The sequence below is a fragment of the Parasteatoda tepidariorum genome, chromosome X2 (genome assembly GCF_043381705.1).
Source record: "Parasteatoda tepidariorum isolate YZ-2023 chromosome X2, CAS_Ptep_4.0, whole genome shotgun sequence".
In the NCBI taxonomy this organism is placed as follows: Eukaryota; Metazoa; Arthropoda; class Arachnida; order Araneae; family Theridiidae; genus Parasteatoda; species Parasteatoda tepidariorum.
This window is the reverse complement of record NC_092215.1, coordinates 44,125,434-44,141,231: the sequence shown is the minus strand read 5'-3', so window position 1 is coordinate 44,141,231 and position 15,798 is coordinate 44,125,434. Positions and strand designations below refer to the sequence as shown.

At 29.6% G+C, this 15,798-nt stretch overlaps 1 protein-coding gene across 1 annotated transcript in view; it reads right to left on the bottom strand.

The window, feature by feature from the left end:
* Positions 1–5,042: 5,042 nt before the first annotated feature.
* The window catches only part of LOC107447228 (myb-like protein D), a 14,735-nt gene continuing 3,979 nt past the window's right edge, over positions 5,043–15,798 (bottom strand). The window contains exons 2-4 of the mRNA XM_043053407.2: positions 11,646–11,887; positions 10,138–10,219; positions 5,043–8,214 (exon numbers count right to left, since the gene is read on the bottom strand). Coding sequence (XP_042909341.1) covers positions 5,204–8,214; positions 10,138–10,216 — 3,090 coding nt within the window. The 5' untranslated portion in view covers positions 10,217–10,219; positions 11,646–11,887 and the 3' untranslated portion in view covers positions 5,043–5,203. The remainder of the gene's footprint in view (positions 8,215–10,137; positions 10,220–11,645; positions 11,888–15,798) is intronic.

Below are 15,798 nucleotides of genomic sequence, written 5' to 3'. Positions count from 1 at the left end.
GCTCATCCTTGTTGCTAGGTTCATAGTGTCATCATTTTCTTATAGAAAAACTTTTTGTTTTTATTTTTCTTGTTTTTCAGCCTTTTGTCTTGATATTCCAGATTTTTGTGTATGTTCAGAACATTGAATTTTTTCAAATGCAAATGTTAGGTTGAGCAATTTAGATTTTCTAAAAGAAAGAAAAATTGAATCAATAATTTTACATTATCAAATTCTATGGCACAAGATTCCCACGAGTCTGAGAAGACTATGAATTTTCTAGTAGTTTAAAGTTATTGAAAAAAAATTCAGGGAAAATCTAGATTTTTCAGACAAATACCTGGAAAATTAAATTAAACCTGGGGAAAAAATGTAATCTTTTATCTCTACTTTTTGACGATTGAAAGCGATTTTTTTAGGTCTCCGTGCATACTTTTTGTGGCTAATTCTGTACCTTATTCAAATTGACTCAATTACTTCAACAACAGATTCATTAATTGAATCATCACGTTGAATGACAAATCTGTCATATCCTGGGGTTTTCTAAGAAGCACTTATGTGCCACCTCTGTGGTGTAAAATTTGGAATTAGTGGTTTCAAACTTCAATTGAGCTATAGGCAACAACTACTCAGAAATACTGAGAAGTTGAAGTCCCTTTAGTATCATTTGTTTAATTTGATTTTCGATCTTGTATATGTCTTTTGATCAGTACAATATTTATTAATCGAACATGGTGTTTCTCAGTTCCGAAAAACTAAACAATTTTTTAAGATAACGAGTTACAAGAAGGCCCTTTTTAATTTAGAGTGGAAGGGGGAAAAAAATCCCCTGGTCTTCTTAGATTGAAAATATTTCTAACGTAAATATTCCTACTCTGCTCGTTGGCAATTGTGTAAAAAGTTTTTAGTGCGAGTGATATGGACAGGCTAGTCATTAAAAGAGTGACAATCATATCAAATCGTTTAACTCTAGAAATCAAACCATCATCCCTCAATGTGCTGTTGGCTGAAAAAATAAGCATATTGGCGATAACACTAGAGGTTCTAATCAGTTAGTTCGATGCAGAACTAAGTCTCGGAGGAGCAAACTTTAACTTCAGAAATAAGGTAGACCACGACTGTAGCCGCGATTCATTCATTCTTCATGCAATGGCGAAGAGATTTTTAAAACCATGATCCTTGCTTTCTCAAAAAAATTAACGTTGGGAGCACAAAAATATCTTTTCTTGTGGCCTTTAGATTGGCTCCCTATTTCAAATCAATGCTGATGAAGGAAATAGCCAACTCCAAATTTGTTCTTTGTATGAATAAAGCATTAAATAGAATGCCGCAAGAAGGGTGATTGGACTTCGTAGTCGAGTGGCACAAGAAGATAGGTTTTTAAACTCTGTTGTTCTTGGACTTGCTACTGCCCAAGATATGTTTGAAAAGTTCTGTGAAGGATCATCTGAGTTAAATTGTAAAAAATTGTTACAGGTATGTTTGACGGGTCGAATCTTAACTTACAATTTTGGAAACATTTATGTCATGAACTTAGAGACACCAAAGGTTTTAATTTATTAAACTTATGTACTTGCAGTCTGCATATCATACATGGTGCTTTTCACAGAGGAATTAAATCTTTTAATTGAAAAAAGCAATCTGTTTCAAGCTATATATAGACTATTCTAGAACATGGGTGCAAGTCTTCCGTCCCCAGGACGGATTTCCGTCTTTCGAAAATGTCTGCGGACGGAAACAAGACTGACTCGAAGACGGAAATCGGAATTTTTTTTCTTTTCTGTCCTTAATATTTTTTAGGTCTACGTTATTGGTCTACTTTCTTATGTCAGGTTGTTATTTTATCAAAAGACATGAATAAATATTTTTTGTACAGTATTTAAACTTGATGTATTATGGTAAAGCTTTCTTAGATAGTTTGCATATGTTGATTGGGTATTGTATATGTTAGGTATTTCAGACAAAAAATTTTCAGTCTTGGCCTTTTTTCCAACTTGCACCCATTTTCTAGGATAGTCCTGCCTGTTGAGCTAATTATAAAGCCATAAAAGGCTATAAACTTTTTCCTTTAAAATCCAAGCAGCAACAATACAGTAATCTTATCACAGAATTTTAATTCCTATTGTAAATTCCTAATTTGAATATGTAAAAATATAAATACTTTATATTACTACAGGGTGGCCACACACCTTGAAAACCTGGAATAATCAGGGGTTTTTTTTATACTGGAAAAAACCTGGAAATTTGGATAGAAACCTGGAAAAATCAGGGAATTTTAAAGAGAAGCTGGAAATTTTTTCTTTAATTTTTTTTAATTTCACTAATTAAAATTATTTACTAATTTTCTTAAGTTAAATTATTTCATCCATTATATCCGCTTTTTTTAAACGTAAATGTATCTCCAAACAGTTGAAATATCATCAACTTAGCAATACTTTACTTTCATCAAAATTTGCTCCATTACAGCTCTGTTAAACTAGAATGCCACATAAAATTCTCCCACTGTTACTAAACGAATGTAGAAACCTTTGACCACTATGGGACTGCAATTTAGAAAAGATTCTGGTGGAGGTGGAAAAAGGGATTAGGATATTAGCTTCTGTTTTTAAATTCTGTCCTTGGGGCTGAATCCATTTATGGCTCAAGTTTGTTCCAATGCTTTAGTGGTAATTTTTTTTCTATTTTGACAAAATGTTTTTGTATTTTTAACTTTATAAAATTCTCCAAAAATTAGTTTTTTATAATTTACTAATAATAGATTTTATATTGCACTCTTTTTCTGCTCCCGTTCAAAGAAATCTATGAATTAATTTTTCTTAGCAAACCAACCAGTCACATTTTTTTACAATCGCTAACAGCAATGTTTGTCGACAAATCTTTACAATTGTTGCATTAATGATTTTTGATTCAAAATTTTGTACCAAAACATTAAAAACTAAATAAAAAATCTTGCCAAATTGTCAAAATAAATTATTTTTTTCAAGATGATGTGTTAAAAAAATAACATTTTGAATAAAACATTTTAGAATACCGACACTTTTCTTGTACACATCCTACACTTTATGAAAAAAAGAAACAAAAACCTGGAAATTTTAAGATTTTTAACTGGAAAAATCATGGAAATTTGATTTGAGTGGCCACCCTGTATCTAAAATTTTATTTTTCACTCAATATTAAATACAACTAAGTACATTGAAAGCTATAATGCAGTACAAAGTCCTATATTCAAGCATCCGTGTATAGAGAACTTATTATTTTTCAATCAATATTTTTTTTTACACTTGGGATCTGTTTAGGAGTAATTAGAAAGATGAAGAATAACTAATTTGGCTGAGAATATTTATGAATTTGAATATGAATGGTGTATGGCAAAAAAAACCAGCAGAAAAACTTTGTTTCCCTTTAAATTATAAACATTTTTAAAATCTGTTTTGTTTTATGTTATTACTTTTATTAGATTTGATTTATATATTTTTGGAATAGGCTTTTTTTAAAGTTATTTTTATATGCCCAGCTAAACATAGTAAAGAAATGTGTCTTTATTCATTAAAAATAAAATTATCTTCTGCTTACTTTTACGTTGTATAAATTTTTTATTGAATAATACATGTTATGTTTATTCAATAAAAAACCTTAATTTATTCAATAAAAAACCTTATTTTTCCGACTAATAGACCTTAAGGTCTATTAGTCGAAAAAATCTACTTTCCAAACTTGCCGAAGTCCCAACGATTCCCGATACACTATATTTACTTATAAAGAAACAAAAAATATGAAATTAAAAAAGTGTTGAGTTTCATTTTGTTCAAGAAATACTGAATGCTAACCACGTTGAATGAGATTTATTTAAAAAAAGAGAAATTTCTGATTTATTTTACTCTTCACATGTTGAAATGTGTAGCAATGTCAGTTTCTCAGAATAATCTGTATGACTGAGGGAGAAAGGATGTTGAAATTTTTCTAGAAAACTTACTTCTTTACAGTCTTAGGAAATGAACTCCCCCTTACATACATACAGACAGGTTCAATTCATTCAACCCTTTTATTTGTCAATTGTAATGGTGGTAGAGACAATCAGTATTATGACAAAGCACAATGAATATTTTTCAAAAATATCTACTAATATTGTGATAGAATTATGAATCATTTGTTTTCCAACCTGTCACAGTAAAAATAAATTTTCTGTTCACTTTCAAAATAAAAGCTTCCGAGGGTAAAGACATTAGAATTCGCTTTAAAAGATATTTCACATTAAGGAAGTTCACATTATAACTATTTATAAGCATTATATCTCCATTTAATTTGACTCGACATTGAAATTTTTTTACTCTAAAAGAAATTCATATTAATGAATTTATAATACAAGAAAGATATATCATATGAAAGAAATACATAATTTTTTTTTACTTTTCCTCTTTTCATTGTTTTACATTATTTATGACAGCACAAAGGTAACCTTCCTTTAAGAGTACTTTCTATGTATCAAAATTGAGCAAAATGTAATTGATTATAGTAATTTATCTGTAACCATACTTGCAATTATTGATCAATATTAATTCTTATGATATTTCTATATTGGTTGATATTCTGATAATATCTTAAGATTGGTTATAATTAAAATTTTAGTTAGTAAATATGATTGCTTGTCATCATCATCGTAGTTGGCCATACAGCCCAATGTGAGCCAATGTCTTCCTCTGAAAAATTTTCATGACGACTTCCGATTTATCTTTGATCTCCAATTCTTTTCATTAATTGCAATAAAATTGATCATTGATTGCTTGTATTCATAATTATAAGTGAGTAATTACCTGTAACTAGTAAAGTTTTGCCCAATTCTGATATTACAATTTGATTAATTATGTGTTTTATTTTTAATCTACTAATATGCATTTTAAATAGAGATATATTAAAAACTTTGTAAAACAGCTAAATCATTTTAAAATAATTGCAAATTTGAAATAATCCAATTGTTACTACAAAATTACATTGGTATTTAAGAAACTGAATACATGTTTCTCTTTTAAACTATATATACACATAAACATCTAAAAAAGAAATAAAAATTGGTTTTACTTCTCAAATTTTTAACAACAAACTTCAACACTTACAATACAAATTTTCTCCAAAATCATATAAAATGTAAAACAAATTATCTTAATGCTAAAGCTATTTTACTGCCTTGTACAAAATGCTTGACATGAATTCTATAGATGTGTTAAATTCATTCCATTTTCACACTTCTATTTGACGGGAAAGTTATGCTAGGTCTAGGAATTTGAGTAAACTTATAGTCATTCATTTCAATTCCTGGATAAAAATCTGAAGATTTTTTTAGCTTTTTGTAAACATAAATACAATGGAATCCCATTGCTATTAGTAAGATTCCTACAATAACTGAAAGTGCATAAACTGAATACATTAAAATTCTTTCTTTATCTGTTAAATCTTCGTAACCTACATCAATTCTGTTGTCGATTATATTAGATTCCAAAATTTTAAGTGATTCTGCATACCTATTGAGAATATTTTTTTCAATAGCATTAATAACATTAACTGAAGATGATTTTTCTCGTGGAATGCTTAGTGAAAGGCTGAAAGTGCAATTCAAATCCATTGAAGTTAAATTGTATCGAGTACGATAATGTCGAACTATTGAACTATATACCAACATGTCATCTATGCAATTTTTCACTACAACATGTTGAATAATTTCCTTTTTGGAATTATTTGAATTTCTTATATCAAAATGAGTTTCTACATCAGAGTTTTTGTAAAAACTAGTTGGTGTAGTATGTAAGGAATGCAACTTTGTATTATGTGATGTTTTAAAAGAAATTCCATCATGATTTATAAATTTTGCTCCATAATTTTCATTTCTGGGCATTCTAGTAACATTTTCATAGTTATCTGTTTTGTTCATATTTGTAACATTGTTGTCAGTTTCTCTCATATTTGTAGTATTGTTGTCAGTTTCTCTCATATTTGTAACATTGTTGTCAGTTTCTCTCGTATTTGTAACATTGTTGTCAGTTTCTCTCATATTTGTAACATTGTTGTCAGTTTCTCTCATATTTGTAACATTGTAATCAGTTTCAGTATTGATGCCTAAATATCCAGTATTTTCTAAGATACTCTCTGTACTAGTATACATGTCCTCTAATGATAATTTGGTTTTAACTTCATCTTTATCAGTCTTATTTTGAACAATAGGCATTGTTTGATTTGTAAAACTTGTTTTAAAATTTCTTCCTATTAGAATTTCATCTCTATAAGTTGATAATGTTTCTACACTGTTGGACGTTTTATTTGTCATATTGTTTTGATTTACTAGAAAGACACTAGTTTTTTTCAATAACGTTTCATAATCAGTTAATTTTCTACTCAAATTGCTGGAAACTGTGTGATTATTATCAATTTTCCTATTTTCTGGAAAGTGTGTTTCATAACTTTCTATCCAGAGATTTTTAAAATGTAATGTGACTGTGTCATTTTTATCTATATCATTATTTTCACCTGTAGTTGAAGCATTTATAGTTTTTTCTAATTTATTTATGATTTTGGATAGATTTTTTATATTTTCATCTTCTTCTATGGCAAGACTTGTATTAAATATAGCAGTATTGCTGGAGTGCCCAACACTAGATGATTTTTCATATGCTTCTAAATAATCTTTATACTTGATCGTGGCAGTAACTTCATCAACGTTGCCTTCATTTAAATTATCCATGTGATTTCTTTGAAGTGTGTCACTTTTCCTATCACTATAATTTTGACTCAAATTACTTTGTACATCTTCCTTTAAATTTCGCATACTTTTCAGAATGTCACCTGTTTGAGTGTCTATGCTTTTATTTTTGTTTGTTGCGTTTACATTCTGATATTCATCAGCTTCAGTTTTATTTTCTTTCTTCATTTCTGTTAAATGTTGGTAGTTACCTGCATCAGTGCTGTTTTCTTTATTAATTTCTGTTACAGTATTAAGTGAAATACTTATCAAATTCTTACTGATATTGAGGTAAACATCACTATTTTCTCTCTGAGTAATTTGTTTTGAAATATTTACCATTATGTTGTTCTGTAAAGTAGAATTAGACTTCAAATAAGCTGGGATAATGGTACTTGTGAAATCTTTTGATGTTTTATTTTCTATTATTTTTTTGATATCCTTTTGATTCGTATGAGAAACATTATTAAATTCTGTATCTTCAATATTATCATTAATCTTTTTTCCAGAATAATTCATATCAATGTTAATAGCTGCTGGATTTGGATTAATTTTCTTTTGTTGGATATTAATGGTGGAATCATTCATGTCTATGATGGGTTCTTTTAAATTCATATTTTTATTGACATTTATATCTGAATGAGTATGAACATCACTGTTGTTTTGTTTTAAGGAACTGAAGTTACCTGCAAAAAAAAATTTTGTTTCTGAATTGTTTCCATTAAACTTGTTTTTATGAGAGTCTAAGTCTACTTCTTGAGCTTCTAAATCACTTATGTCTTGTCTAGTAAAATCTTTTTCAGATTCAGAAGTAATTTTTTCATTGTCATTCTTCTCAAATGTTGATCTAGGCCTCCTTTTTATAGTGTTTCTATCTGAAATACTTTCATTGCAATTGGTTTTTTCAACAGAATATGTTATTTGTGGATCCAAATTATTTTTATCATATACATGTTGATCATAAGAAAAAGGTTTATTCACAATTGATCCCAATTGTTTTACTTCAAAATGTGTTGATATGGTCTTGTATTTACCTGGATAAATCAATATTGTTTTCTTTTCTTCTGTGAAGTCAATTCTATCTCTATTATATTTGTTTAACTGTTCCATCATTTCTGATTTTACTTTTTCTTGAAAATAGTTGTGGTAGTGGAACATTTTAAGATTGAATTTCACAGAATGGTTTTTAACTTTATTCCTATTTATTTTAGTTTCACCGGGTAATTTTTTATTTTTAACTTTCCTTGAATATGTCTGTAGATTAGTTAGATCTGATCTTGTTGCTGCGAAAGGCCTGTAACTTCTGATATGTAACTGTTTGCTTGGAAAAAATTGCCTTGTATAGATATAAATATAGTCTCTTTTTAATTTGGGATTTATCTTAGTATCCTGCATTAAATTATCTTTTATTTTGTTTTTTTGGTAGGAAAATTGTGGAATGCTTATTTTTTCAGTCAATATTTTCATTTGCTCTGGTAATTTGAATTCTTCAGAATCCAGCATGATTTCTACAAAACAAAAGTAATTAGTACAAAAATCATTCTTATATAAGGAAACAAAGAATAAACAATAAAAGAGCTATATCTATTTAAAAAAAGAAATTTCTGCAATCTAGATCAGTGATTCTTAAAATGTGGATCACGATTCTAAATGGGATTCTCTAGTTAAATCTAAAGGATGCGGCCAACACATATTTTTTATGACATCTGATTTCACTTATAAACCGACCTAAAGTTAGCCTTTATTTTTTATTTTAAGTTGGAGGTTTTCCTACATCAAAAAACTGGTTTTTCTCTTGTTATTCAATTCGAAAGTAGATTGTAGCAGAAAAATTTATCTAGCTAATCACTAATAGTCCAACCCTTGGATGTTTGACTCTATATCAGGGCTGTTTGGATCCTGAAAGGAGAAAAAACTGGTAGTAAAACCAGTGTACATCTATAATTTTTTTTTTGGGGGGGGGGGTAACAATTTGTGTATAATCTGAAAAAGTAAATAGTGTTAGTTAGCAATTAAAAATAGTGAAACCTTTCACTTAACTTTTTAAGAAATCTAAAAATGACTTTTTACAAATTTTTCCTAGATACAAACAGCCGTACTATATCCATAACAAATTAAATGGCATTTATGGCGATTAGTAAAATAAATTTGCAAAAAAAAGAGACTAGTAGAAAAATTAGTGGAAATTTTTTAACCAAAACAAGGAAAATTTGCAATAATCTAACAGATATTTGTTGTGTTGAAAAAATTTTAAAAAAGAAAACTTCTTTTTTTTTTTTTGGATGGGGAAAAAGAAGCAATTGGTAAAATGAATTCCATTTTTATAATTACCAGGGCTGATTGTGCTCTGGAAAAAATCCGGATTTCTGGATTTTTCGCTAACCGTGATCCGGAAGTTTCCGGAGATCGAAGGTTCAGATGTTTCAAAAAATCATTGAGTTTTCGGAAATCAAATTTTGAAGGTGGAACTTAAAAATACAGTTTATTTTATTTGTTTGTAAGGAGAGCTACTTTATAAGTTTATATTCAAGATTAATATTCATTTTTTATCAGTAAATAGTTATTATAATCATAAACTCAAGAAAGAAAGACATGTTTGTAAATTTAAATTACTTCTCCAGGTCATGATAGGTATGTGTAAAATTTTAAATACATTTTAAGTAAACTAAGAAATATTGAGAAAAAGGAAAAAACCTTGTTTATATTTTTTTCGATTTAAACTTTTTTTTTTTACTGAAGAAATTTTCAGGAATTTTGACTTGGGGCTCACAATTACCCCTGAATTACGAACTAAATGCAATAACTCGATAAACTAATTTCATAAATATAAAAGAAATTATTACAAAAATATTTAACTAATTTCAAAAAATTGATTGATTTTTTAATTGTTTGAAGAAAAATTGCCATTTAAATCTTATGCCATATTGGAACATTTTCTTGGCTGTTAAAATGATTAAACTTAACAGTATGCATATTTTATTTAATTTCTTTAATGATCTGTTGGTAATGCATATCATTATAGTATTTATAGTAAAATCTGTAGAAAAGTAGGTTGATGGGAGTGACAATAAAATGAGCTGACGCGTAGTAAAATTTTCATATATTATGACTGTTCCATGCTTATGTCATCTCTGTTTTCTAGTAAATTTAATACTGAATAAATCATATTTTAAATTATTTTCTTCCATAAGTTAACATTAAGAAGTCAATATATTGTAATATATTGACACTTCCACTAATCGCCCACTTAAGGAAACTGTTATATAATGAACTACGCACATAGCGCAACATGGCTCAAACTGAAATTTCCAAATACTAAGTTTTAAACTTTTTAGGTATTATTTTGTATATTCTCTAAAATGTTTAAATTATATTTAAAATTTCCAATTAGAAGAAGACAAACACCTTGACTATTTTCTCTCTTTACTTACCATCGTTATTTAGACTTAGAGCAAAATTAATCTGCAGAGTCAAGATGAAAGCCAACCAACTTTGTATGCATGCAGACATTTTCTAAAAAAATAAAATGAGCCAAATTATTGTTAACTGTAAATTATTGTATTATAAACATTCAAAAAAAAATTTTTTTTGCATAAAGAAGAATCTTTTAAAAGGTGAAGTATGAAAAGGGGCTTTTAATTTAAAAAATATATATATATGTCTGTGATCTAAACATAGATTTTGGAAAGAACCTAAGAAATTTTTAAAAAATAGTTTTTACTAAATAGAGTAATTTAATGTTAAATAGTTTGGCGTTTCATTACGTTAGTAAATTCTGTATTTCTTCAATGCATTTCATATTATGTATATTTAAAAAAGTAAAAAGCTGAGCTTGTCAGAAAGTTGGAGAGAGAAGTGGAAGGTTTATTTTAAAATTCATCATAATTGTAAAAGAATAAACTGAATTTTTTTATTTGTTTAATGTCGATTTAATTTGGTTTGAATAGAAATGTAAATTAATGAAAAATCTATAGAACAAATATGTGCAGCAAAAATAAAACTCCCATTCCTTTTAAGAATATATTATGATAAAAATTAAATTCTGAATAGAAGTAGAATAAATAAATGAGTTCACAGTTTATAAACCTGGTTGGTAGAACGTTGGTTTGAATGCAGCCAACCGAAGAGTACCCGTGTATTAAATAGTGACTAGTATACGCTAAATCTGTCGGGGGGGTCAAAAAAAGTTAGTTCCCATAACAGGGGTAATACCTCTGGGGTTACTGAATTGGAGATTGATTGTTCTCTGGTTTAGGTCAAAGTTACGATCTGTTTATAAATGAATGGAGTATGATTGGGTTCTCCCTGTAAAACGGGCTGAGACGTAAGTGTGTCTGAAGTCCTATTCTTGGCTATAGATGGCGATCTACCTTAAAAGTTCGCTTGATTTCCTAAGCAGGTTTGCTGATGAGATATGTTTTGAAAATTCGTGTGGCATAAATAACAAGAGTTTATAAATATTCATCAGCATTAATTTGTTTCTAAACTTATTAATATAACAAAATATCTGTTTCAGAGAAGTGTTGAAAACTTGGGATGATTTTTTATAAAAATGTTAAAAAAATATTTTTTACACTTCTGTATTTTATTGGAACACCTGGTATCTCATACATTTTATTTTCACATCGAGTTCGACTAAATTTTTCAATATAAAATTTCAAAAGTGCATACAGCTACCAAGTGCTTTCCTCAAGATCACATAAAATACTTCATGAAACAAAAGTTCAATATTTTCTTTAGTAGTTTAAACTTGAAGATTAAAAAAAAGGGGACATGTACTCGTAAATAAAAAATCTTCCAGTGATGATTGACCAAGCGGCAAACAATGATATTGGCAGCATGAATGGTATTCAACATCATTTAATATTAATATTTTGTTTTTGAACAGAGAGACCAATAATCCAAATGAATAGCTGTATAAGGGAAACTCAATACTTACAAGAAACAACTGTCAGTAATGTATGTGGACACTGTGTAATGCTAAAAATCAGTCAATACAGCATAGCATTCCCGGAATGTCAGGGACTATGGTAATGTAGCCCCAATCTGTTGTACTGCATACGATACTTCTTTCTTTATTTGTGCAAGAAAATAGTCAAGCAGCATTTTATCTCTTTAAGGCATGTCGTATTCAGTGTCAAGTCTGGGGAACATCTATGGTGGAAAGCTAGTACAGTGCACCTGTGAATCATAACCTTCATTAAGTTTGTCAATAATCAATTTTTAGAGCATATTTGTAAAGTCAAACAAATTTTTACATAAGATTTTCTCTAAAGTAGTTCTAAAGTAACAATTTGTATATTTATAACATAACTCTTTTAAACTTTTATTTTTTTAAATGTTTTATTAATAAATTTTTGAACAAATCTTTCTTAGGTATAGTTTTTAGATTATTTTCAAAAAGATGGGTTTTATTTTATTCTATAACCGTCGTTGAACAGCCGACTCAATTTAGGATGTACGACTACCAATGCTCAACTCCGTAGCCTTGTAATTTTGAACCCGATCCAGAAGACTAGGGAACTCCTGGATCATGTATTAGGAGAAATTTTCCTTTGTGGAGGACTTTTTGATAGAAGTAACCCTCATTTACGTTACACGGAGAGGAAAACCTTCCCCGGTTAGTCTGACGGCAAAGGAACCCTAACCCATGATCCGTCTACTATTGAGGATATTTTACGCCAGCGCTGTGATCGGTGCGAGCCGGGGACGGAATTCAAATCGACCAGCTATTGCTGGGATCGAATCTGGTCCATCTCATTGGGAGGCGAGCGCTCTATCCCTTGAGCCGTCACGGCTCTAATTAGATGGTTTTATTTTATTTTTTTTATAACCGTCGTTGAACAGCCAATCCAATTATATGGGTTTGTGACTACTAATGTTCAACGTCGTAGCCTTGTTATTTTAAACCCAATCCAGAAGACAAGGGAACTCCTGGATCAAATATTTGGAGAAATTTTCCTTCGTGGAGGTCTTTTTGCTGAAACTATTGATGAAACATTTGCGTTACATGGAGAGGAAGACCACGAGAACCTCCCACGGTTAGCCTGATGGCAATGGAACTCTGACCCATGATCCATCTACCACTGAGGATATTTCACGTCAGCACTGTGGTCGGTGCAAGCCGGATGCGGATTTTATTTTATTTTATAACCGTCGTTGAACAGCCGACCCAATACCGGATGCGGATTCGTATCGACAAGCCATCGCTGACGCCCTCTAAAAAATTGCGATAAAATTAATCTTCTGAAAGTTTCAGTTTAATAGTTAGACCCCGCCTTCGAATCTGAAATCTGAAGAAAAAAAATTCCTCCAAAACGGAACTTCTCCGCTAGAAACACTAATGTGGGCTTATTTTGGAAAAATTACTTTCTACTTTCATAATTAAAGTCAAATGAACAGATCGTTGGATAAAAATTGTTTTTCCTAACCCCACCCGAAAAAATTTGGTGTTTGTAAGAAAATAATTAAAGTAAGAATGCATCAAAAATAATTTTTTTAAACATAACAGGCATAAAATTTCGGACTGACAAAAGAACAACATATTTAGGAAGGAAAAAAATAGACTATTTCAAGTAATTCAATCATTGATACAAAACATATATCAAAGTAATTTTATTAAGTTTTAAAAAAAAGTACAGAATCAAAGAGGTTTTAATAGAGTTGTCATGTGACAATGCATGTCATGTGACAATAGGCTTGAAGACATTTCAAAATTTCTTTAAAAACAAAAAGCGACTAATTAAGAACTTTGATATTGCTACATTGTATATTTCTGCATCTAATTTTTTCAACCAAATTAAAGGTTTTTATTTTATTTTATAACCATCATTGAACAGCCGACCCAACTTTGGGGTTACGACTACTAATGTTCAACTTTGTAGCCTTATAATTTTGAACCAAATCCAGAAGACAAGGAAACTCCTGGATCAAGTATTGGGAGAAATTTGCCTTCGTGGAGCACTTTTTGATGGAACTTATCCGCATTTGTGTTAAATGAAGAGGAAAACCTCCCACGGTTAGCCTGACGGCAAGGGGACTTTAACTCATGATCCGTCTACCACGGAGGATATTTTAAGTCAGCACTGTGGTCGGCGCAAGCCGGATGCGGAATTCGTATCGACCAGTTTTCGCCGGGATTAGAACCCGGTTCACCTCATTGGAAGGCGAAAGCTCTATCTCTTGACCCATCACGTCTCAAATTATTGGTTTGGTCAGCAAACCCGCGAAGCGGGTTTGCGACTTTTCGCGATAAAATTTTTTAGAGAGTTGAAGACTTTTGCAGTTCACTTAGCATCATGAATGATAATTTGTTTGGTGTGACAAATTTTATATATGTCAAGCACAGTTACGTGAACTCTTTAGTCTCCAAGACGCTATATTAAGTGTTTTACAATTTCCTTGTAATAGTTTGCATAACAACATTAATTTTACTGATTTTTGTTGATTTCATGTGACGTTACCTTAAATCTTGGAAAATTTCAAGTGGAAAGCTTATACTTGATACTATTTTTAAATTTAAGGTTTATCTTAAAATTAAAATTCGATTGTGACAGGATAACGAATATTTTCAAGCAATTGCTCTAACAAAACGCCAGATCTTTTCCAACTCTCAGCACTGAAGTGATTTTAGTATATCTCCTGCTCCTATTTTCTACTTCTGAAACATCATTTTTGTACTTCAGAAAACACCAAGAAGTACGGTATTGATCAGCAAATTCTAGCAAACTGTGAAAGAGCTTTTATTATGCCCAAAGAAGCTATTTATATGCATAATATGTGCTGAGAATCAAACAATTTGGTATTTGAGAGTGATTAATTATAATTTACTCTCTTTGTAAATAGAATAGACGTTTTAAGTAACTGCCCTATTCTTCACAATTTTCAATTCTCCGTTACCATGGTTTCGATTTTTTCTTTCCGCAAGTATATTCTAACTTCTTAATAAAGCATACTACCATATGGAAGAAAAAGATTTGATGAAACCATGGTAATGAAGAGTGGGGTGGGGAATTCGTGTAACCTTGAGTTGCCTATTCTGTTTACTATGAGTGTAGTTTTAAATCATTTTATTAAATAAAATAAAATTACTTTCTCTTTATGATTTGATATTTTCTTTCATTTAAGTTAACATTTACGATTAAAGTTACTTTCTATCAAAATCTCATTCATATCATTTCAGATATCTATTTCTATAATATTGATTCTATACTAAAAAATTAAGAATATTAGTATAATTTCACATATTGTGATTATACACTACAAATTGACTATAAAATAAAAAGGATTCCTAAATTTAATATTTACAATCACAATCACGAACTTAAGTTAAAAAAAAAAAAGAAAAAAAAGAGCGATGTTTTTCTTTTTATGTCTGTAGGTGGTTCCCTTACTTTTAATTCACCCCTGAACATTTTATTACGATTTGAAAGAAAATTATTTCAGATAAGAATATTTTATTCTTATGTAGTCTCTTTCCAGAAGAGTAACGCTAAATCATTAAAGCGGTCTGCCAACGACCGTACTTCCGGTCGCTTTATCTTCAGTGCTAAGCCGAAAAGGATATTGCCAGTAATTTTTTACTCGAAATATGAGTAATGTCATTGCAATTACGGTTTTGTATTTGAACAAGAAATGTATATGACAGGGGTGGCGAACCTTTATACACCAACGTGCCATTTTTTCTAAAAAATTGTTTAATGAAATCACAGACGTGCCGTCAAATAATTTTGACTTCATGATTATTGGGAAAATAATAATACTTAATACTATCACACCAAAACTCTTTATTTACATTGAAAAGAAAATACATTTTGCAATGTCTCAGTTATACGCGTAATTCAACTTAAAGTAGCATCAGGGGGACTTATGTTATTGCAGATTAAATGACAAATAACTTATATTAGGTTGTAAAATATTAGTTTAAGCAGGACTGTTGATTTTTTTGCTAGTTATTTATTGTTAGCTTGTTTTTTATGGTTATTAATTGTTCTTTTAGCATTAATTGTTAATTTTTTTATTAATTATTGTTTATTATTTTGTTTGCTTTTTGTGAATTTTAATTTAATTGTTACATATGCTTCATAGTGTAA